General features: G+C 38.7%; 1 protein-coding gene across 2 annotated transcripts in view; it reads left to right on the forward strand.

The window, feature by feature from the left end:
• GSK3B (glycogen synthase kinase 3 beta) overlaps positions 1 to 23295 on the forward strand; it is a 148198-nt gene that overhangs the window by 74189 nt on the left and 50714 nt on the right. For both annotated transcript variants that reach the window (XM_015629537.2, XM_015629543.2), the window contains exons 3-6: positions 5107 to 5190; positions 17768 to 17878; positions 20805 to 20935; positions 22747 to 22853. In XM_015629537.2, the coding sequence (XP_015485023.1) occupies positions 5107 to 5190; positions 17768 to 17878; positions 20805 to 20935; positions 22747 to 22853 (433 nt within the window). The remainder of the gene's footprint in view (positions 1 to 5106; positions 5191 to 17767; positions 17879 to 20804; positions 20936 to 22746; positions 22854 to 23295) is intronic.

Raw genomic sequence — 23295 nt, forward strand, 5'->3', positions numbered from 1 at the left:
TTTAGGAGGGATGGCTTCATTGTAGTGCAAGCAGCTGTTTCTGCAAGGCATCAAGCGTAGCTGGCTAGGATCACACTGAAAGTCCTCTCAGCATGTGCCTGCTGCCCTGTGCTTGGAGTCCAGCCTTTTTCTTGTGGTGGGAGAGGGTCAGAATAAAGAAGTTTTTTGCTGCTGGATGAAAAATGCTTTGGATCTCTTGAGCTTTCAGCCTGAGCTTATTCTCAGGGCAGGTTCAGCAGTGCAGCAGGTGAAGGTGAGTGGATGTGATGAGTCATTTTGGCTGTAGAAGAGGGAAGAAGTGGTGGGGGGAGGAAAGAAGCTAGCCCTTCTGCTTCATTGCTGTCTTTATGCCTCCTGCTGGAAACTGGTTTCTTCCCCAGTTTGCCCATGGCTTTCTCTTCATGCTCTTCATTGTGGAAAAACCTTTATGTAGGATAAGAAATGTGGTAGAATGGAGAAGATTATGGTGGAAGCAGAGAAAAGGAGGAAACAGTAAACAAGACATGCAAGAGCAGGAATAATGTGTATACTGAGAAATTTGGATCTACCTGTACTGCTTCCATCTATCTGTAATGCCACAGTTCATGCAGTTATGCTTCATCTTCTGTTTTTTCAATCTGAGAGAAGAACACATAGTATTGAGCTTCATAATTTGAAGGTATTACACCAAGAATAATAACAATTACTTTAAAACATGCAAAAATAAGATTAACCTTAGTTGCTGGTCCTACTTGATTTAAACAAGAAGTCAGATGCTGAAGGTACTAGTTGAATTAGACTGGTAGCTTATCCTGTCTTTCCATCTGAAAGGTATCTTCTCTAAAAGTTCAAGACATACATTATTTCATCTGTTTAAAATAACCAGGTCATGTCTTTGGTGTGACACAAAGGAAAAATATAAATTCTTATTTTCTCCCATTTCATCTGCACTGAACATAATCCTCAAAGAACCTTGCTGAGACTTTAAAAAGGCAAGAAAAATAAAAATCAAAACCCAGCATGCCCTTCAGCTAAGGAAACTGGGGAATTCTCTTCTGAACTGGATCCAGGTTATATTTCTCCATTTCATTGGGTCTATATTGACATTATCATGCTGACATGAGTTGAACAAAACCTTTCACCTTCATTTGTTCTAGTCCAGTTCAGGAACTTGCAAGTCCATAAAGCCTCATCTCTTGATAAGCTAGCCATTTTATCCCCTGCTGTAAGAAGGGGAGGGAGAAGGGGATGGAGAGAGTGTGAGGCAGGGAGAAGGCAAAGAATCAGACTAGGAGCAAACTGGTTTAACTCTAGAAATCCCTGGATAGGGAGGAGAGGGAATGTGTGTGGCAGGGAATGATGACTATCCGAGTCTGTAATAGGAGATTACAGTAGTGAGGCAGAAATGACCTTGCTTTGGTGGTATCATATCACCTGCAGCGTTAGCACAGCTCTGAGGGATTGGGAATGTAACTTTGGAGAGAAGGCATGAATCTTCATGCATGAACTTTATAGGCTGTGCTTTGAAGTTATGAATCTGATGTCTTGGCAATCTTTAACCTAATCTTTAACCTTGATGAGCAACCAGTTTTCTTCAATACAAAGAACAGATAAGAGGCGGTCTGGTCTAGGAAAGTTGTCCTCATAAGTGATGAACAGGGTTTTGTCACATGTTATTTGCCTCAGTAGTTAGTGAAGGGCTTAAGTGCCCTAATCATAAAGCAGTCTACATCAGCAGCTCTTGCCTTCTGGATAAAGAAATTATTTTAGATAAAGAAATTGAACTGCAGAAAATTTGCTGAGTAATCTGTTCATAGTCCCGTTGGTTTGTGGCTCCTCAGAGGAATGTGTTCTGCAGCAGCACGTTTTGATGTCTCCTGGGTCCTTTCCTGTGGCAAGGCTGGTGCTGAAGGGTATTGCTTTCTGTGGTGCTTACCAGGCCTGGTACACTCATTCAGTTAGAAAAGTCTAGCCTTTCCTTCATGTTGAATGGTGGGAGAACAGGAAAGTATAACAACTTCCTCCTCTTCAAGTCTTTGACTTTGCATCTGTGTTTCTTGGAAGACAGAAATGATCAGTTAAGGATAAGATTGAGCCTTAGGTTTTCATCTACCCTGTATTTTGAATGTGCAGTGTCAGCCTTTCACATCAGCATGTTTTGAAAGGATTTTAGTTTGCATTATCTTTAGACATGCATTTCGTCTCTTGCACTTAGTGCATGACATCAGTCACTGTTCATTTAACTAAAGGTTCCCTGGTTATAATCTGATATTTCCCCTTCCCCTCCATGCAATTCTGCACTGGTATTTAATAGCCCACATCATAATGTGAAAAGGTTGTTCTGTATTTAAGATGTATACAGGGAAGTATATGGTAAAGTGAGACTACTTGAAGTATTCACCCAAGAAAAAAGTAATTCTTGAACATGAACATCAGTAGCTGTTCCCCTGCCATATCCAATTTGAGCTTTGCTACTGTTCAAGTATTTCCAGTTTTAACTCCGCCAGGGAGTGGTGATTAGAAATCTGCTTGGTTTTAAGATAGCTGAGGTGACTATTTGACTTAAGATTGCAGTTTTAGATAGGTTTCCTTCTGCCTAGTCACAGGATGCAAGATATAGGTTACTGTGTAACTGGTTTAGGACTTATCCCTGATATTAGCACCTCTTGAAGCACTCGTTGTGCAGCTGCAGCAGATGGTCAGGATGAGAGTCAAAGGAGATGGATCAAAGTGGAAGGCATCACAGTGGGCAGAAACTGTGCTTGTGCTAGGATGAGATACCAGAGTATAAATATAACTTCAGCCTAGCATTAGAATAACTTTTGCTGATTTCTTTTTTCCAGTGTATCCAATCAGCATGTACACACTATCTAAAGAACACGAAGTGATAACCTGACTCGGAGTATGTATGGGTATTTTAAGAAGCTAGTAGAGATATTACCAAAATAATATTTACACATTAATGCTTAGCATATTCATGTTTCTTCCAGTAAGACCATGAGATAAAAAGTAGTATTCCCATCTCGCAGTCAGTAGGAAAAAGGGAAGAAGAAATTACTTACCATATGTTGGGCTATGAAATGCTGGTGGAATTTTTTTGAGGTGCTAGAACCTGCAGTGTTTGGTTTAGTCCTATAGTAACACTGTTAAATGCCATAAAAGCCAAGAGGAGAAATTAATTTTCTATCATAATTAGTGATTCTGTAACCAATGGGATCTAGAGCCATCCCTGCTTTGACTCACTAATTGAAATCTACCCCATGTTGTAAGGCCGAGGGAGCAGTGGTTTGGACAAAAGAAAAGAGAAGGATTCTGTTGATCTGAAGTTTGAATTGTGCTATGCAGCACAGGAGCCCCAGCCATGACTCCCATAATTTACTTTTTTTAATTTGATTTAATAAAGAATGAGTAAGTGGAGAATATGTGAGCTCCTGTTCCTACCAGGAGAATGCATTGCTCTGTGAGATGTGAGGCATATTGATGAGGTTATGTGGTGAAGCCTGTATTCCTTTTTCAAAAATTCACTCCATAAGGTATCAGGAGCTACATGAAAACCTCATAGGTCTCTCCTTGCTTTCTCTTACTTTCTCGCTTCATCTTGCAATGTAGAATAGGCCTGTCTTGGTATGCATCAAATGGTCTTAGGCTTTAATCTGCTCAGAGGCTAGGCAGGCTCAGGGAGGGACTTGCTTTCTCCTTAACTACTGGCTGGGTAATTGCCAGCTGATAAGTGTGTGAGATGTCACTCGTGTTTGTAAAGAGCTGGCTAATACTGAAGTATTTTTTCAGTCAGTGGGTGGCAGGGTTGATAGGATTAATGATACTGCATCTTGGGTAGCACCTCTTTTTTTTAAGGCTACATGGCTTAGAGGAATTAAAAGCAGAGTTTGTAGCTGTGTTAGCATCAGAAGCTCTGAGTGGTTCTTGTGAAGTTCCTTGACAATTAATTGTAGTGACAGACACCGTATGGGACCCTCTGATAACACAGAATCTGAAATCATTGTTTTGACAGCAGCACTGCACAAAGTGGGTGTTAGCTTGGTGCATTTAAGTGTGAAAATGTGTGGTGGTTAAAGAGTTCTCTTCCCAAATGTACCTGAACTTGGCCAGAGTTACTGATGCTAGTAAAGACGGTGAATTAGTCTAGTGTATTAGTTCTTGCTAGTTTAGGATATATGATTAGCAATGATCAAAGTAAAAAGAGGAATACCTTCTATTTTTGTAGCTGCAGATTGTGTATTAATTGAGAAAGGAAAAACAGCAATGTGTAAATGTGACTAGAGGAAAAAAGCATTGTAGCAACAGCTGTGGAATGAAGTGTGACAAACATAGCTGTGTTAATTTTACTTGCTTGCTTTTACTCATACCTGCATTTCAAAACTTCATTTGTTTTTACCTGCTAGGCTTTAAGATCCCTCATTTGTTCAAGCCTCATTTATGCCATGAATATTGCAGTAAAGTTCCCAGTTTATCATGGACGTGATGAATTGATTTTATTTTAACAGCTTTTTCAGGTTGATATATAATGGGAAAATAATGCTGTTATTCTGTCTGTCTAAACCAGTTTAACTGTGGTTGAACACAAGTGGAAATTGAGTTACCTATTTAATTTCAGGTGTTTTTTGTTGGTATTGCAGAAAGAATGTTAGAGGAAAAGATCTTTTGTTACAAACCTCTCTTGCACTGTAGAGAAGGGTGGGCATGTAGGTGGAAATGTTTACTTTCACAATGTTTGCATTATTTTTGCAGTATTCAAAGGGGATAGGCTTCCTATCGTTCAGCTTGATACATTGTATTATTATAAGATCAGAAAATAAAAATGAAAAGTTAATGTCATCTTGCCTTTTACCACTGACCCTTTGATAATGCAAATAGGTAATTCTTGAGTAAGGTGATGGATTTGTGGATGTTTATTTTAAAGAGAAAATGCAGTCAAAGCTGTCAATCTTCTCAGTAATAAAACAATTGCAACATATACTAAAAAACATGTGGAATCTATTGCCTCTTTCCAGCTTAATTGTTCTTCAGTTAGTCATCTTCTGTATCTGTATGTTAAAGTGCTCACGATGGTACCTTACCTTTTTCCACAGAAACTTTTTCTAATTGTTTGCTTTTCTCTTGTTTCAGAACAGAGAGCTCCAGATTATGAGAAAGTTGGATCATTGTAACATTGTCCGATTGCGTTATTTCTTCTACTCTAGTGGAGAGAAGGTAAAAATGAAAAACAAAGGAATGTGTCCTGGTAACTGTCTGGGGTATAACTGGGCTGTCTGAATGTCTGGAGACAGAAATGTGAAGATATTAGACATATAACACCAAGAAAATGGTTTAATGGTGCTCAACAGGTCATACTGGAACAGATGTTCTTCAGTATAGAAGTGTGTGGCCCATAAGGAGTAGTGTTATGCTAAAAATACAGCAAGAGTGCAGTATATTTACATACACACTGCCCCTTTCTTAATTTAGTGGAATGCAGCTGGGCTTTGTGTTCTAGCACTACCTTTCTGAATGTGCAGATTCATATGTTTTCTAGGCTTCAGTGTTAAGCATTTTAGATTTAAAGCATTTATGTGACTTTTCCCAGAACCAGTCTTTGTATGCTTCTGTCCCCCTTCCTTGTGCATCTGTCCCAGATGCAGGCTGAGTTTCAGAGCCCAGAGGAAAGAATATGATCATGTGATTGTAACATTTGTGAGAATGTTTGTATTCCAGAAGAAAGAGAAAATAGCTGGATTTAATAACTCTCAAGAAGAGTTATAGATAGCGACATTTGTGTTTGTTCAGTCCAGGTTTAAAAGTTCCTTGGATTTTTTAAGAAGGGGTTACAAGGTTTAGTTGTAATGTGAAATTATAATGTATTCCTTATCTAAGTATGTATCAGCATTTTGCAAATCATAGGAGAACTTAGGATGAAATGGACTTCAAGATGGCATCTGATCCAACCTTATCCTTAAAACAGGATCATCCATAGAGTAAAAACAAAGTGATTGTGGTATGTATGGGAGTTAATGTAAGCTGAGAGGTTGGGAAATGAACTAGATGACCTTCTGAGTTTTCTTGATCTTTCTATATATTATTGAAAATATTTATATAATTTTTAGATAATTTATATAAATGCTTCCCCTTTTTTCTTTCATTTTTTAAGGCAGATTGTATCCTTAGTTGTATTCGGATGCTGATACACTTGTCCATGGTGGTATAAAGGGCTGTATATGAGAGCTGATAGCTATTGGCAGGCTGTTAACTGCAGGTTCATGAAGTGGGTCAGCAGACTGGGAAAGGTAACCCACCCTTTCATGGTCTTTGGAGCCAGAAAAGGAGTTGACATCTCCAGGATAAGTTGTTTATGTCTTGTACAGTGTACAGGAGGATAATTGGATGAGATCTGCTGTTACCTGAGAGGTGTCTTGTGGGCGACCTGGCCTTGTGCCTATAGAAAGCTTGCAAAACTACAGCATTCAAGGAGAAATATAATTTAAGAGTATTTAATTATTTTTTTTAATCAACCTCCCCTTTGCTTCCTTGCCCTTGGCTGGTGCTAATAGATAAGTGTGTCTGTTTGTTGGTAGTTCGGTGTCATTTTTTTAAGCTGTATTTTGTTCATAAACAGAAATTCCTCAAGCAGTATGAGTACAAAAAGGAAAATACTGTGAAGGAGGGTTTGGGATTTTTTTGTTGGTTGTTTGGATTTTTTAAAACAGCTTGTAACTTAACTGGAGTGCAGTAGAATTTCCTGCACAGAGGACAACTGCCTTATCTAATGACTTTCAAAAACCTCCTGCAAACAGTGGAGTGTTAAAACTGCTCAGAACACTGTCCCAGGAGCTTTTGTGTAACAGTAACTTAAGAAAAACTCCTTTGGAAATCTTTAAATGATGTTGAACTTGAGAGTGGATATTCTGTTCTGCTGTTTCAAGTCCTCATAGCAGCCCTGATTTTGCTTTTAAAAGTGTCTCTATCCATGGCCAATGAAGTTTGTGCTTCATTGAGAAGTTTTCTTTTGTGTTACTTTCTGCTGGTTGGTCTTCATGCCTCTGCTGTGTGCCTTTCCACTGCTACCCTGTTGCAAAATAGGACAAATGGGAAGCAATCCCTGGGGCCAGCACACGCCCAGCAGAGCATCAGCAGTGTAATGCTGCAGTTCAGGGTGCAAGGTCTCTTGCAGTTCAATACAAAATGAAACATAATTGGCTTGCAAGTATTTCTATGTAGGTGGCAGCATGTGAAGATAAGTGTGTGATGGCATGCATGCCGTTCTTGCAGCTCTCAGGAAACACCTGCAGAAGAAGCTGTAACAAACACAAGCTGAGTGTTAGCACAGCAGCTTGCCACAGCTTTTCCTCCATGGACTATGGGGTATAACAGGTGGTTGTTCTTGCCTTGTAGCAGACTGGTACTCTGCTAGGAGGAAAGGGGATGGAGTTTGTCTGCTGTTTGGGAAAAACTCTAGACAGCAGCAAGATGATGTTCTGAAGTTCATGCGGCAAAGAAGGAGAACGTTTCTTGCCGTGCTTTTGTCAGTTTTGGGAAACAATAACATATTTTTCTTCCATATTACCCTCAAAATCAAACTGTCTGGGGAGTGGAGAAGGGAGAAAAGTATATTGTCCTATCTGGTAACTAGGAAGGATATGTAGGAAGAAGTTGCATATATAAATGATATGTCCCCACAGGAATATATAAACTGATTAATGAAGCCAAGTCCAATGGGAAAAGTAATATAAAAATCCAATAATTATATAGCAGAAAATGTAGTGGTGTAGTGATGAGTTGAGTGTGCAATTGTTGACTGTCTTTGTGAAGAACTGGATGATCCTTTGCCATTAATCTGTGTTTGTGATAATTAACTCAAGTCTAGCAGTGATGGGAAAGTCTCAGAGGTAAATCTTATACTGTTGACCTCTTTATTGAAATTTTGATACTTAGATATCAAGCATACTTTTGCATAGTGATTTTCGTGCCACTGTGCTTATTCCACCTATTCCTGTTGCTTAGACTTCTTCCCTGGTGCTTGACACCACCATCTCTAAGCCCAGAGACTTCTCATTCTGTTGTTTTGGGGGTTTTTTTTGGGTTTTGTGTGTTTTTTTCCTTGTTGTTTAGTCAGTTTTTGTTGTTCATTTGTTTGTCTGGGTGGGTTTTTTGTGATTTTTTTTTCTTTTGTTTTGTTTGTTTGTTTTTAGGGGTTTTTTTGCCAATGCCCAAGAAGCTTAAGTCTGTCTTGATTAGGAATGCCTCAGAGGATTTCTCCATCAGTCAGACTTGCACTCTTTGAAAGCCACATGCCTAAAATCACTTTAATTCATTTCAATTGCTAGGTATTTTTAGACACTGGGGAACCTTAAAACTGGCTTAATTCTTGCAAAACAGGAGGTTTTTCTTGATTGGAAAACTGGGAAAGTGTCAAATAGAAAAACAAGTCTAAAACACGCTTACTAGTAAGGCCATTCCTTAGCTGCATCCAAGTTATAGTGCTAGTTTGTAGAGATTTGGAGCTCTCCGTTGGCTGTTTCTGCAGGCTGTGTGGAACTGGTCGAAGGGCTTGAGCTCCCTATCTTTTCTTTTTTTCTTGTGATGAACTGTCCTTTTCATGTCTCCCATTTGCTTAAACAACTTTCATGCTTTTGACAAAAGCCATCAAGCTTTAGCAGCATGAAATTCATGTATCGAACATGGCTTTGACTGATTTCTTTTCTTTTCTGTGACTGGGTGACTCCCTCTTGTCTGAGCATCTTTGAATTTATATTGCCTCTATATAGCAAAGTGTGTGTGTATACATGCACACATTTATACTGTTATGTGTATATATAGATATAAAAAGTTGTCCTGAGTACTAAGTATTTAATCATGTTTGATTAATGATTTCTAGTCTGAAAGAGCTCAAAGAAGGTATGCAATTTATATTAAGATGACAGTTGACAGGCATGGCATTCAAGTTGCTTCTATAAACTATTTCATTCTTGATTCATTCTTTTTGAAAGTTTCTAGACATTGTAGACATTCAGACCTGTAGGATAACCCAGTTTTTTCAAAAGCCTCTTCCTTAATGTATTTGCCAGAGTAGATTCTGATTTTTTCTTCTTTTGAGGCTGTATGAGATATCTGATAGCAGGGCACTGACTTTCGTAGTTGTAATGTGCATTTTACTAATCTAAAATGTGTGATCATATCTGGTGGAATGAGCCAGAGGGAAAGAAAGAAACCAACCAAATAATGGGTTGAATTGTGTATGAAATTTTCTCCTGGTGAAAGTAATCACAAGACTTTCCCATGCTGTATTTCTGTGATTTATGATTTTCTAGGTAATTCTTGTAGAAAATGAGCAGGATTTTAGGACTAGCCAGCTCCACTGTTTGATAGCTTTGGTATTATGCCTTAGGATAAGATCTTGAGCAAGATGCCTGGTTTGCCTGTCAACTTTCTACTGCACATCAGACTGTATTAGGAAGGAATGTATTTCAGGGTTGATTTTTGCTACATTACCTTAATTTCAGGAACTGCTTTGCATTTAGCTTGATTTTAAAAAAAAAAAAAAAAAAAAAAATTAATTTAGTTTTTCAGGGGGAGATGGTCTTGCTACCTGTCCTTTCTAGCCTGATTCTGTTGAGAACCTTTCAAGCCATGTTCTAAGGCAGGGCAAACATGAATATAGGAAATAATTCCTCTGACTCCTTTGCTAAGAGTATTTCTTGATGTTTTATAGAATGACCTAACTTCTTAAATCAACAGCTGTCAAGTAAAATTACTCAGCTGTGTAAAACCTGAAATGAGTTCCTAATTCTGCCTTTTTTATTCCTCTCTATTTCTGGTTAGATCCTTGTGGCATAACTGTCAGTTTTTCCTGTATGGATACTTCAGGGTGTTGAATAGACTGATTGATCTATACCTGTGTCCAAAAGAGGATGAAAAGTTACTGGAGGAATTTGTTTCTGCATGAAATCAAAGTAAAAGTAAATACAATTTTTGTTGAGTAATTGCACCAGTGCTTATGTCCTTGATTTTAATTCCCTTCTGAATACTAATCCACCTTCTTCCTTAAGGTGGCTTAGTATTCAGAGGATTCAAAACAAAAAATGGAAGCAGGGAGATCAGAAATAGGCGATATGCTGATGCTTTTTCGGAGGCTGAGTGGGCCCTTCTGCATGTTCTAATTGATGTCCAGACTTATTTAGCCTTAGCTATAAGAGCATGTAGCCAAAAGTCCATGAAGACTCAGGATGGAAATTTACTCCCATAGACTTAGGCTGAAGTTTAAAATAAACGCAGGAGATACATACTGAGCTGCATCTATAAGCTTCTGTGTACTATCTCATGTGCTTTGGCAGCACTGGGCTAAATGGCAGTGAAGAAGTTTGGAAGAAAAGGGCAGCTGTGTGGTTTGCAAGTTGTATCCTCAGCCTTCAGAGAGGCATGAACATCACCATTATTTCTTGCAGGAGTGTTCAGATGAGTCCTCATATAAGGACCATTCATTCTGTTCCCTGTTAAAATTGGAACAATTTGATTTCTTACTTGAACTTTTAAAAGAAAAAAACCTAACTGCATAAAAAGGGCAATTAACAGCCTTAAGCCCAATTTTGTACCAACAGTCTATGTGAATGTTTTGCACCAGCCTAGTAATGTGCTGAAGGGCCATCACTAGAGATGAATGTAGTAACTAACATTCATTCAATCCCTGGCAGATCTAGTTTGTTGTCAACAAAGAAGCAATTAATGCCAATTATGAGGAGTTTTGTGATGTTGGTAACTCTGTAGTCCTTGCCTCTGAGAACTGCCAAGCTCATTTCAGAAAGGGCACCAGTCATCATATAATGATTATCAGTTACTGCTGTTAGGGTTGCAACAGGCTGCGATTTTGCTTAGTTGTAGTTATGAGCAGTCACTGGTTTTTGAGTAGATTTTGTTATTAGAAGCAGCAGTTTTGTCTGCCTGTGGTGGGGCTTCACAAGATCAGAGCAGGCAGCAGTGGCTAGATCCTTAGTGTGGGAGGTGCATGCAGTGAAAATAGGAAACTCTGAGGTTTCTCTCTAGGCTAGTGAGCCATCCAGTACATCTGGTTGGTCACACTCCTGTTGTCAGGTCATTCCTCTGCCAGCTCTAGCTCCTGCTCTCATCTTCCCAGTGTTAGGTGGCCATTAGGAAGGCAGCTTGTGTTTGTACTGGAGCAGACATGTAGTTTGAACCATTATTGTGTATTGCCTTGCCTAGCTTTTTGTCATGGATGTATTCTGATTCAGAAATTCCTACTCACTCTGGAAGGTAGTGAACAGTCAAGAAAACAGTGGATCTCCAAAGATTCTCGTTTTTGTTTCATTAGGAGGTGTGCAGGACAGTCTAGGTATCCGAACATTATCTTAATTTTTGTTTTTCAACAGATTTATGGGCAATTTATGGCACAATCTCTGCTTGAGAGCTGGGGTTCAGATATCCGCAGATCACTTATGTCAAAGATGATAGCTCACTCCTGCCTTTTAGATGTTGGGCAGATGTTTCCAGCTTCATAGAAGTTCTCCTTGGAAGTACCTCTATAAGCTTAAGGACTTTACTGGGCATAAAATAAACAAGAATAATCAGGGATTGCCAAATTATTTGAATGTGTGACGTTTTCTTTTACAGTAGCCACTCTTTAGAGGGGATAACAACGTCAGAAAATGTTGGGTTTGTGGTGTTTTTTTTCCCCCCCTGACAAAGAATGTCTTAGTGTATCACCTAAGAACCTCTACTCTTTCAGTGATCAAAGGTAGATAATGTAAACCAGCTGGCTTCAGGCAAGACCCAGGAAAGTTCTTAAATATTAATTTTATTGGGATGGTTGACTTCTGGCCTTATGTTGCCATCACGCCTGACCCACTTGGCAGTTCCCACCTACATAACATGACTGTTTTGCTGAAGAGTAATGAGGATTACAGAGCAATTTGTTAAGTTTTGACTAGCAGGCATAGGAACAGAAGTCTTGGGACAAATCTCAATTCTCAAACTCAGTCATTAAGAGGGAGAGATTAGGAAAGGAGATACTTTACCCAACATTTGCAGTACTATTAGAAAGTATTGGTATCTTTCTGAACACTGAAGTTGAGTCTTCAACCGTTCTTACACCCCTGGATTTATCTCTGTGAAACTGCAACTGTATCTCTAGGCTTACACTCCCTTTATTTTGGTGGCAGCCAAAGCTCTGTTTTGAAATAGATGTGTTTGTAAACTGCAATTAAAAACAGACACACGTGGCCACTGGATGTCACCATTCCTTCATACAAATAAGGTCAGCTAGCACATATTTTGCATTTTCAAATTTTTCTTGTGTATCGTGTCTACTCATTAGTTAAGAGTAGGAAGGCTATAAATTTTTGCTTTGTCTTTTGCAAGTGTGTCCAGAGTCTTTGTATTTTTAATGAACAATGTTGGCCTTCAAGATAAGAGAAGGAAGCTTGGTCTTGCATGGTGCTTGATAAAGGGGTGTGAAGTGTGTGCTGGCTGTAGCTTTAAGAAAAGTAAAATAACTTTATTTTTTTAATCTAGAGCAGAAACTGTGGCTTTGAACCTTGTGTGTTGGCTAAATCTAGCTGCCTAAGTCAGGGTGAAGGGCATATTTTACCTCATACTGACATTCTAGTGTTCAAATGATGTGCTCTCAAAAAAGGCATAGTCTGCATGAAATGCTGAAAGGCATTTTCTTGCTTTCCAACTGCAAGGTAAATCCCTCAGGTGCTTTTTGACAGAATCCTTGCATAGCTGCATCCTGTCAGTAACTGCTCTGTGCAGCACCTACCTCTGAAACGCCATCAGTGGGGTGCTGATACAGAAAGTAAAGGAAACATCCTCTTGAATAAACTCATTGGTTTACCTCATACAGCCCTAATACTGGAGCCTTGGGATAATGTATCTGGTATTTATTAAATAATGAAAAGTACATTTTGGAGGTGTATTACTTAATTTTAGGCATATTGCTTGTCTGTTTCCATTTGGCTTGAATAGGCATGTAAAGTGAGTTTCTTCATAGTGCAATTCCACATTTATTTCTCCTAATGCAATGTTAGTTTAATGAACGAACTCCTGTATTGTTTATCTCCTCACAGTTGTGCTCATACAACTGAGCAGGTGTAATCCATTAAAAACAAGTAAAAACCCATCCTAAACCACACCAGAACCACTGTCACACTGTTACTAATCTCCCAGGAGATACAAACTGAAATGGGCATGTTGATCACTTTTACCAAGGGCTGAGCAGTAAATATGGTCACCCTAGAAGAAAGAGCACCCAGAATAGTTTCTTAACCTTTTTATCCTATTACCTGATGTTCAGAGAAGTTTTCTTTGGATTCCACATAGGCCTTGACAATTCCGGAATACTTCCTATGTCTTATTAGATGCTGACATATTTTCAGAGAAAAAATTTTCCTTTTGCTGTCAGTCTGGTGTTTGGCATGTATGACCTCCCTGGCTTCTATCATCGTGGTGGGGGAAATAGTTGGACTGTGACTGACTGAATATTGGTTGCTGCTTTATATGTGCATGTTGTAAATGTAGTGTGTCTGATACATGAAAACAAAAGCTAACAAAAGCTTGTAGAAGCTCAGGATCAATTTGTGGTTTGTTGAGGTAGGGGATGATCACAGAGAAGCAATATTTTAACTATCACTGCAAGGAACAATCCAGAAAATTGAATCTTAGAATTCAATAGCCATTGCTTTATTTTAATTCAGTAGCTGCTTCTTTATATAGGCTTCAGTTAAGCACAACTGGAGGGTGCTTTAAACTTAAGACTTAACACATAAGATCACTTATGTGGACAGAAAGAAGAGTTTTTAAAGTGGAGTTTGAGACCTCCATGCAGCCTTTCTTTTGTAAGTAAGGCAATGTTTTCAATTTCACTTAGTCTTCAGCCACTTAGTGTGTAATGCTCATGTGCTTTCATCCTGATTTGTCTCCAATTTCTGCCATGAGAAAAAAACTAATTTGCAAAAGTGTTTTGGCTCTTGTGTACCAGTCTTTCTCATGCCTCTTATTATGGTACAGGTTGTGTGAGTATGTACTTGCATTAAGTATTTCCCACCAGAGTGAAGCAGTGCCTGTATTGGTGGTTCTTGAGAGGTGCAGAGCAATTTGATGGCAAAGCAGTAATTATTCTGCTGTGGCTCATTTTGGAGCAGTATTTGTCAACTGAGGATTTATCTGCCAAGTGACAAAAAGCAGCTTCTAGCACTTGATGCAGTTGCTGGTACACGAGCCACATTGCTGCAGTCAAAATCCTAATGAAATACTTTGATCCTGGGTTTCAGGATCTGACTTTCTGCCCTTCCCCTTTTTTTATTTTGAACTGTACATGGCCATAACCTTAGCAGCAAGCACAGGAGAATATAAATACACATAAACATTCGACCTGCAGTAGTAGGCTGGCAAGACCAATGTCTTCAAGGAGAAGTGAGTTATTTAATGACATCTTGTGTTTGCTTTCTGTATTTTGTACGCTGCAGCTTCCTCTGGACTTTCTGTTCTCTGTAAGTCATTTCAGACATGCTTGTGACAGGTTACATTGGTTTGTTCCCAGACCAGAAGTTTTGAAACAGCAGTATGGAAAAAAGTCACTTGTGGAATATGTGGTGAGGTTTTCTGTAATGGAAAGATAAGCCTTGATCGTCTCAGTCGATCCTCGAGCAGTTGCCCTCATTTGGCAAGCTCTTTGAGCTAACCCTGTTTCCTATTGCAATAGATCTGGGTCACTGGAAAAATATGTGTTTAGGAAGAATGCATGAGATAGGCAAACCAGGTTACATCATGCTCAGAGCTTGTCAGGCCATGACTGCTTCCTAGCTTGTCCTGAATCTTGTTCAGGGGAATCCAGGTAACTTGGATATTATTTTCATCCAGTTCATCCTCACTGAGAAGGATTAGGGCTCATGAAAACTCCTTCCTTTATGTTTATTAGACCAGTGCCAGATGACATTAGGAGGATGTCACTCAAAACACTTGAATAGTCTTTAATTCATTATAGCAGTCATTAAGAGAACTTCTGGAGTCAGTTGCATGTGGTAGGAGTGAAATATGCCACTACTTACATGGCCAATGGCATAAGCCTTGCCTTTATAGCTGCACATTGGAGTTCTGGGTCCCTCAAGTGGTACAGCAAAACTTGATAATTGATGGGGGTGGGGGGAAGGTGTTCATGTGCCTTCGTGTTCTGTGTGATAGACATTTACACAGGAGCAGTGCCACACAAAACCCATGCTGTTTGTTCAGGTACTGTGGATGGCATCAAAACTCAGAAGTAAAGCTCCCATCTCCAAAGATGCAAATGCCTCAAGATTTTCTGTGCTTGTGTTATGTCATGCTATTGAATTGGTCCCATTTTTAAAAGAATGTAAAATTAAAAATAAAAATGGAGGCACTAAAAGCAAATCAAAGATTACATGAACTAGAGAATAGTTCTGGAATTCTTAAAAATCACTGCTGTGAAGTAGTGTAGACAGGGTTTACTGATCATATGTTTTACTGTTTTACATGTGTCCTTTTATTTGCATTATGAGAGGATTATAAAATCACTATACTTTATTTTTTACTTTTTTTCCTCTAATTTCTCAAGTAAATCTTTTTGTTACAAGAAACATAAATCCTTGGATGAAAGTCAACCTCAGTAACAATACTTGGTGAAGTGATTTGTCACCAGTAGGACTTTCCCGTCCTCTGAGAGGCAGATATTTAGGATATTCATCAGGTTGTATCTACACTGAAGCAAACAGCTTTCATATTCATAAAACTTTTTTTCTTGTGGTTTACAGGTTGCCTTACTAGGTGTAAGCAGACTTTGAATTTTTAGGGCATTTATTTTTGGTATTTTATAACTAAACCTTGAAAGTTCTGACCTAAGAAGAGGTGGTGGATGAATTTTATTGGCTTGAAGTGAGAGTCAGGGAAAGAACTTTTCTTGTTGCAGGGAAAGTGCTAAAATACGAGTTTGTTGGTGGATTTTTTTTCTTGCATACATTTGCACATCTGTGGAGTTCCAGAGCCATCCAGTATTTCCTCTGCACCGTTGGTAGTTGTCTCTTCTCATCCATTTCAAAAAATTTCTTCTCCCCAGCTTGGTCCCCAGCAGCCTTCACATTGTTGCCAGTTCCTGGGATGTCACTGGGAGAAGCAGCAGTATAGGCATGGTTCTGGAGACTTGTCTGTGTTTGAGAAGTATGATACGACCAGATGGGTACAAGTTGGTGGGCACTTGCTTGGTACTGTGGTATTGCCACTGTCATTTAAGCAATGATCCTAAGCAAAGAGTTTTTCTTCTTGTAGGGAGGAATGACATAGGCAGGAATGACATAGGCAGGGCCATGCAAGGTGACTTGGTCTATTAGGAGGCATTGGTAAGAGCTATTAAAATGTCCTGAAAATTCAAGCCTTTAACATCAAATAATGGTGAATAGAGATATTGAGTTCTGAGCCTTTAAAAACACACAAAGTCAGCAGTTCTTTGCATATGTATTCAAGGTGTGTATTTCTCTGTGTTTTACCATGTACCAGACTGCTGCTCTTGCTGTGGCAGGACAGAAGAGCACTGTGAGAGAAGCACACCTTACTCTGTGCTTGAAGTGATAGGTCAAGTCGCAGTAGAGTAGTAGTATTAAATTGCTGTAGCTAAATGAGGTTTGGGCTTAGGTGTTAAGATACAGATAGCCAGTAGATTTTCTGACAAGGGCCTGCAGGCAAAGACTTGGGAGCTCTGTGCTGTTTCCATCCATTTAAATTCCCTATGTATTGTCTTTCTCTAGAGAAGGTTCTAGGTGATAAAATAGGAGATACAGGAGATGTTACTTCTAGTTAATTCACTAGCTTTCAAAATAATTTTTCATGCTGATATAGTTAATTATACCAACCACCCAACATTAAATGTATTCACAACCCTGATAGGATTTGCACTGAAGACTGCATTAAAATATCAGAAGTCTCTTTAAGACCTGTTTTAGTGCTGAAAATTCTCAGTTTTGCAGTTAGTCACTATATGATTATAGTACTTTGTCATTTAAGCCTTCTTTGTTCCTTCTTTCCTTTGCTAATGTATAATAAGGTACTTTATAATGTAACAAAGTACCTTATTATAAAGCTACTTTCGTTGTTTCTCTGTGTTACATTCACATGAACCTCTAACTTAATCCTAGATATTAAAAATTATTCTTGAGACTTTGGTTTTGGCTTGTTCTCTTTTGTCATGAATAAGTTGATATGTTTAAGTTGGACATAACTGGGACATGGAAATAATCTGTAAACACAATGGTTAAAAATGTTAACAATGGCTTACTGCATACAAATGGTTAATATGTATTAATCTCTTAATAGCTGGGAGTCCAGTAAGATCAAAGTAACATTTCTAAAAGATGAAGGTTGTTTGAACTTTTTTTGATGTGTTGTTGTTGGGGGCTGAGTTTTGAACATTTAAATTTGTACTTTTTGGGAGTAAGGGACTAATGAGTTAATAGGGTGTCTTAACTAATTATGCAGATGTTACCTTGAAATGCTTTCCTAATGAAAATATTGACTGGGCAGAACAATTATATCCTTGTCTCCATTTATAGTCAGACAATATCTTACACTGGATACCAGAACAATTAACATTACCTTAAACAGAAGTTTGACAAAAGTATTAATGAACAAGTGCAAACCCTAAAAAGTTCTGTGTCACTAAGGATGGGACTAAAAATGTCCACAGCTTTCTCATCTTTTAGGTTTCTCTGAACACTTCAATTGTACTTCATGCCCCAAATCTAGTGCTGATTTGTTTTTCTTCTCTCTTCTTTTCCAGAAAGATGAGGTGTACCTCAACTTGGTGCTGGACTATGTTCCTGAAACAGTATACAGAGTTGCCAGACATTATAGTCGGGCCAAACAGACACTCCCTATGATTTATGTCAAGGTAGGTAACCGACAGATGTGGTTTGGTGAAGAAAGATATTGTAGAAATACACTGTGGATACTCTTTTATGGCATAATAGTCAATTTTCGGAAATGTTACAAGCAAATATATCTTGAGCCAAGGAAAAAATTTAGAATTACTTGTTATGGCGGAGGAAGAAGAGAGGGTTGAGACTTAAACAAACATTCCCAATTTGTGACCTTACAGAGATCGTGGAATGGGTCAGGGAGACTGAATATGGGGGGAGTGTTTTGTTTTTGAAGCAGCTTAGACAGAGACTGACACCAGCTAGATTAGCAGCTTTCAGCTTCCTGAGATGGTGAAGACATAATACAACAAAGGTCAGGAACTGAAAGAGGATGTCAAGAGGATGTTCTCTAATCTGTTATCTTCCCCTTTTCCTGGCATATGAGTAAGAGTTCATGTGCTCTTGTTGTGGTCATGAAAGGCACATTTTTGTCTCCACTTGAAGCATATTGGCTTGTGTCTTCAAAGCTACATAGGGTAAGGTGCTTGTATACACATTGTAGTTTCAAACCCTTACTCAGGTTGTCTATGTTTTTTACAGAGGGGTTAAAATAAATAAAATTTCTCATTTGCTGTCAAACATGGGATCCATCTGGGGCCTCATAGTTCCGTTTCATATATTGTGGTGACCACAGTCCACACACTAGTGAATGATGATGTTTTCACATGGCATTAACTTGTTAACATGGTGTAGAGGTAATATTTAATGGAGATTACCAACAAACAAAAAAAAAATTCCTGATGCCTATTGATTTCTCCAGACTCCTCTTTAAAAGTATAATGCTTAATGTAAGGGCTGGCTTAAGAAAAAACTTCAATTTGGTTGAAAGATGAACATTTCAAAGGTGAAAGCTACAAATAGTAATTATTTCAATAATGGAATTTTGTGCCATAACTATATGCATAAGTTGTAAATGGCATGTCTCTGCAATAGGTACCACTTTTGCCTGATTTTTAAGAAAGCACAGAATTTTATCATCCATCAGACTTCAAGGTCACTCTGTTCGGTCTGTTGGTGGAACAACATGTCTTCAGGTTATAATGCTTCCCCAAATTTGTAGGCTTGGCTTTTGATAAATGGTTTATATATCTTTTGTCACTATTCTTGACCTACTTGTTCTCTGTTATGGGAACTTGAGAAAATGGTTCTTCCTTACACTTTCAGAGAAAAATGTGCTTTAGCTCTTTCATCTTGCAGGATGCCTGGGACTTCTGTTCCAGGTAGCCTGGAAAGTTATTCTTATTTTTCTGGCAAGGCTTTTATATAATCCTGTATTTAAAAAGATCGTGTTACCTTAATGTCATTAGAGATGTTGCAATTTTCCAGGCATCTTGGCTACAACAAAGGTCGGATCATACCTATTTGTTCACTTCTGATGGATAACTAGGCAGGCAGAGAGCTGCTTTTCCCTGGGTATCAAAGAAACTTGAAGCTGCACAGAAGCAGCTTTACTGTTCTAGTAATCTTCTGGTTAAATTTATTTGTAATTTCTAACCTGCTGGAAGGAGTCCTTGGAAATTTTGGGTTTGCTGTGTGGAGATGAAAGGCATACTTTCTAAATCCCACATGTGTTGACTTGACCCCTCAAGTTAGAGCAGTCTTTTGCACTATTTTGCAATACACTTGCACAATACATACTTAAGGGACTAGAACAGGCAATTCGGAAAAAATGTTTGTTTGCTCTTCTTTGTGCAGAGTTGTGGTTTTCAGAAACAAGTATGAAAACCAGAGGCCTAGGGCCAAAATTCAAGCAATTCTCTTCCCTCTCCTGCTGTCCTGCCAAACAAACAACAAAAAACAAGGGGGAGAGAAAGTGTGATGACAAATATAGTGATATAAGAGAGGCAAACATGACGTGATATCGATATCAAGCAATTGCACCTGGTTATATAGTCTGTTAAAGGTGAACTGTGGAAAACATGCTTGTAAAAGAATAGCGTGGAGGTACATCTCTGGTACAGTGTCCTGCCTGTAGCTTGATTTTAAGTGGAAACTTGGGGCAACACAACAAAAATTAAAAATAACCTTCCAGCCTCTTGTCAACCTTAAAAGAGGGCTTTCCATGCCTTTATGACTATATATCCTATACATCCTTAATTGAATTCAGCAGTTTTTTATTAAACATTACCAAAAATGTGTAGCTTCAGAAGCTGGACTCCCCTTGCCCTATAAGCTTGTCCTGTGAAGTTCTTAGCTTTGTAATATCTCCCCTTGCTGTGTTCTTCCTTGCTAAGGGGTTAGCCAGCTCTGGAAAGTGGGCAGAGAAAACTCTCCCTCAGCCTACTTGTTTGTTGTGCCTTGTATAAAATTATTCTGAACAGTTGGTTTTCTTTGCCTTCTGTTTTTGTCCAGAGATTTGAAATTAAAATGACTCTGTCCCCTCAGCAAGAGACACTGGGAGATTCACTTCAGTGACAGGCTGAGACACTACCCTTGTCTTTAGGCAACATTTAATATAGCTTCATCAACTAAAGGGTTTTCTTTTGGATTTTGTGGAGCATTTTTTTTTTGTTGGTTGGTTGTTTTGGGTTTTTTAATAACCTGTAATACTTCGCTGCTGTGAAGAAGCTGATTTGTCGAGCAAACTGAAACACCTTTATTTTGTGTATGCTTGTTATGATTGCTGTTCTTTACAAATGTTGGGAAACTGGCATAATTATTTCTTTGTAATTATGCTAATTATGCTATCTCAAGGAACACATGAAAAGGTTTGAACCACAAGTGTGTACGTAGCAAAGGGTGTGTAGGGAAGGTATGGCAAATACTGTGCCGACCTTATGAATGCCCTAACAGCCTTTCAGTATGGTCTTTTTCCTCAGTGATTTTGTTTTTCTTCTAATAAGAGTTTGTGCTAAACTAATTGTTTACCCTGATTTGACTGGTATTTCTGTGTTCCAGTTGTACATGTATCAGCTGTTCCGGAGTTTAGCCTATATCCATTCCTTTGGGATCTGCCACCGGGATATAAAACCACAGAACCTCTTGCTGGACCCTGATACAGCTGTTCTAAAACTCTGTGACTTTGGAAGGTAAGAACATTTGTGGCCTGAAACCTTGTGAAAAGATCTTCCTTCAAAGTGATCCTTGATGCAACTTTGCCAAGAAATTCTCTGTGTCCTTTAGAAGGTCTTTATTTGTAGCTTAAAAGAGAAATTACTGATATTCTCTTTTCCCTCCAAAGTGAGTTCAAAGGAGTGTCAGTGAAGAGCTGGAAAACTATATTAAGAGGGGAAGGAATTAAACTTCATGCCTCTTACTTTTGCAGGTATTAGAAAAATAAAATAAATACACCCTGACATAGGGAAAATACTGCACCATGGAAAATAAAACCAAATACTGCAGTGAAACATGTTTGGGCAAGAGAGGACAGGTGTGGTGGCATTGTAACTTAAAAAGGCTGATGTTACACTTGTCAGTCTACTTGTACATACAACAATTCACTTAATGTTGTAAATACCATAGAGGCTCAAAATCAGAAGCAGCACTTCCAGTTGAAGCTCTTGGATAGTGGACATCTATGTTCTAGTTTCCAAAGGCACATTTATTTCCAGTATCCACTAAGAATCACCTTTGAAGTCCAGCCCCCATCTTAGCACTGATACAGAAACTCTAGTAATCTGCAGTGAGATGGGACATAGATTTCTCTCTGGGAAAGTTCAGTCTTCAGATTGTGCTGTAACTTTGCAGGCTAAAATAGTTGGGGTATATGTGTGAAAGGTCACAGAAGCTGCTGTTGCTAAATTTGCGTGGCCATAGTAAGTGGGAATGTCAGATGGGGGCGTTATTCAAGCAGTGCATCGCCAGGGCTGGTGCCTCAGGATCTCCTCCTCAGCTCTACCTCACCAGTGTTGGAACAAAATAGGAATTACGCTGAAGCTCAAAACTGACAACGCATGAAAAGGGAATACTTACTATTTTTTATCAGTGGGAATTTGTTAACTGTAGTTTCTATATAGAACACTGAAAAACTGAGACTTTTAAAAATGGGTAGTGGAAGTTCTTTGCTAAAGGCTGAGAGGAGTGTCTGAGAGCTAACATTGGATTTGGCTGACTTGCGACTCTGCAGTGTTTGGCACTATTTAGGTGAATGTCATATTTCCAAATGGGAAGTTTTGTCTTCCAGCTCCCTTTTGTCTAGCACTTGTTAATTAAGAGAGAAGTGTAATATGCCCATAGCCTCATATTCCCAATGTAATGTATTCTTGTGGTCCATTATTTTCTTGGATTCTTTCAAAGAGAAGTATTGAGGCAGTACTGTGGGGTAGGTCCTTCATGGCTGATCGATTACAATATAAAAGAAACCTTCATGTTAATCGTGGACCATTAACATGTGAATACAATGGCAAAGGCTTTCTTTTTCTTTGTCACCTCATACCACACTCTCTAAAGTAACAAAGTGGCAGAATATTGTGATAGAACCAACCAAACAAAAAAGCAAACAAATAAAAATGCCCCACTCAGTCCTTATGAGTATCCAGAGCTTTTGAACCTTAAATGGTGACTACATTTGACTGAATTGTTTTCTGTCTTCTTTTCCACTGTAAACAAGCCTTTGTATCTGGCAAAAGACATCTGGCATCCAAAAATTTGACCCCGTTTTTCACCTAGATCGTAGTTGGAATTTCCTGTGCTGTCCCCAATACAAGGTAAATGCTTTGTGGATTGGACTGATTTCACAGTGAATCAAGGAGTCAGTTTGCATCAGTTTAGAAGAACATTGTACTTCAACATTTGGGAATTGGGAATGGGTGAAGAGTGCCAAAGCGTAATGTTGGTCTGCACAGCAATTCATTAATTCTGCAAAGCATTCATTACTGAAATACTGTTGTTTCCTTTCCAGTGCAAAGCAGCTGGTTCGTGGAGAACCCAACGTGTCGTACATCTGCTCTCGGTACTACAGGGCACCAGAGTTGATCTTTGGAGCCACCGATTATACCTCCAGTATAGGTATGTGTGTGCATTTGGTTGAAATCTGTACCAACTGCCTCAGTACTGAAGTGTAAAGGTTCCCAGAGATCTCAAATATAATCCCCAGGGGCTGAATTTGGTTGTAAATTATTGGGTATCACTGTTTAAAGAAATACAAATGTTTCCTACACCTTTTAGGATTTCAGCATCAATTACACTAGGAAAGGGACCTTTTCAATGTAGAGAGGGGAAATCTGATTACAAGTGGAAAAAAAAAATCCTTGTAATGTTGCTATTTAGTTTAAAAGTAGGTATGAGATTTTTATCTAGAAAAGCATTTTAATAACTTGAAATAACTGTACGGAATGTCTGTATAAAATCACCTACTGCTTCTGATGTGCTATGGTTTAGACATAAGTCTGTAATTTATTTACTTGGCTTTTAGTAAAGAGTTTATAGGGGGAGGTAAGTGTGGCCTAAT

The sequence above is a fragment of the Parus major genome, chromosome 1 (assembly GCF_001522545.3).
Source record: "Parus major isolate Abel chromosome 1, Parus_major1.1, whole genome shotgun sequence".
Taxonomy (NCBI): Eukaryota; Metazoa; Chordata; class Aves; order Passeriformes; family Paridae; genus Parus; species Parus major.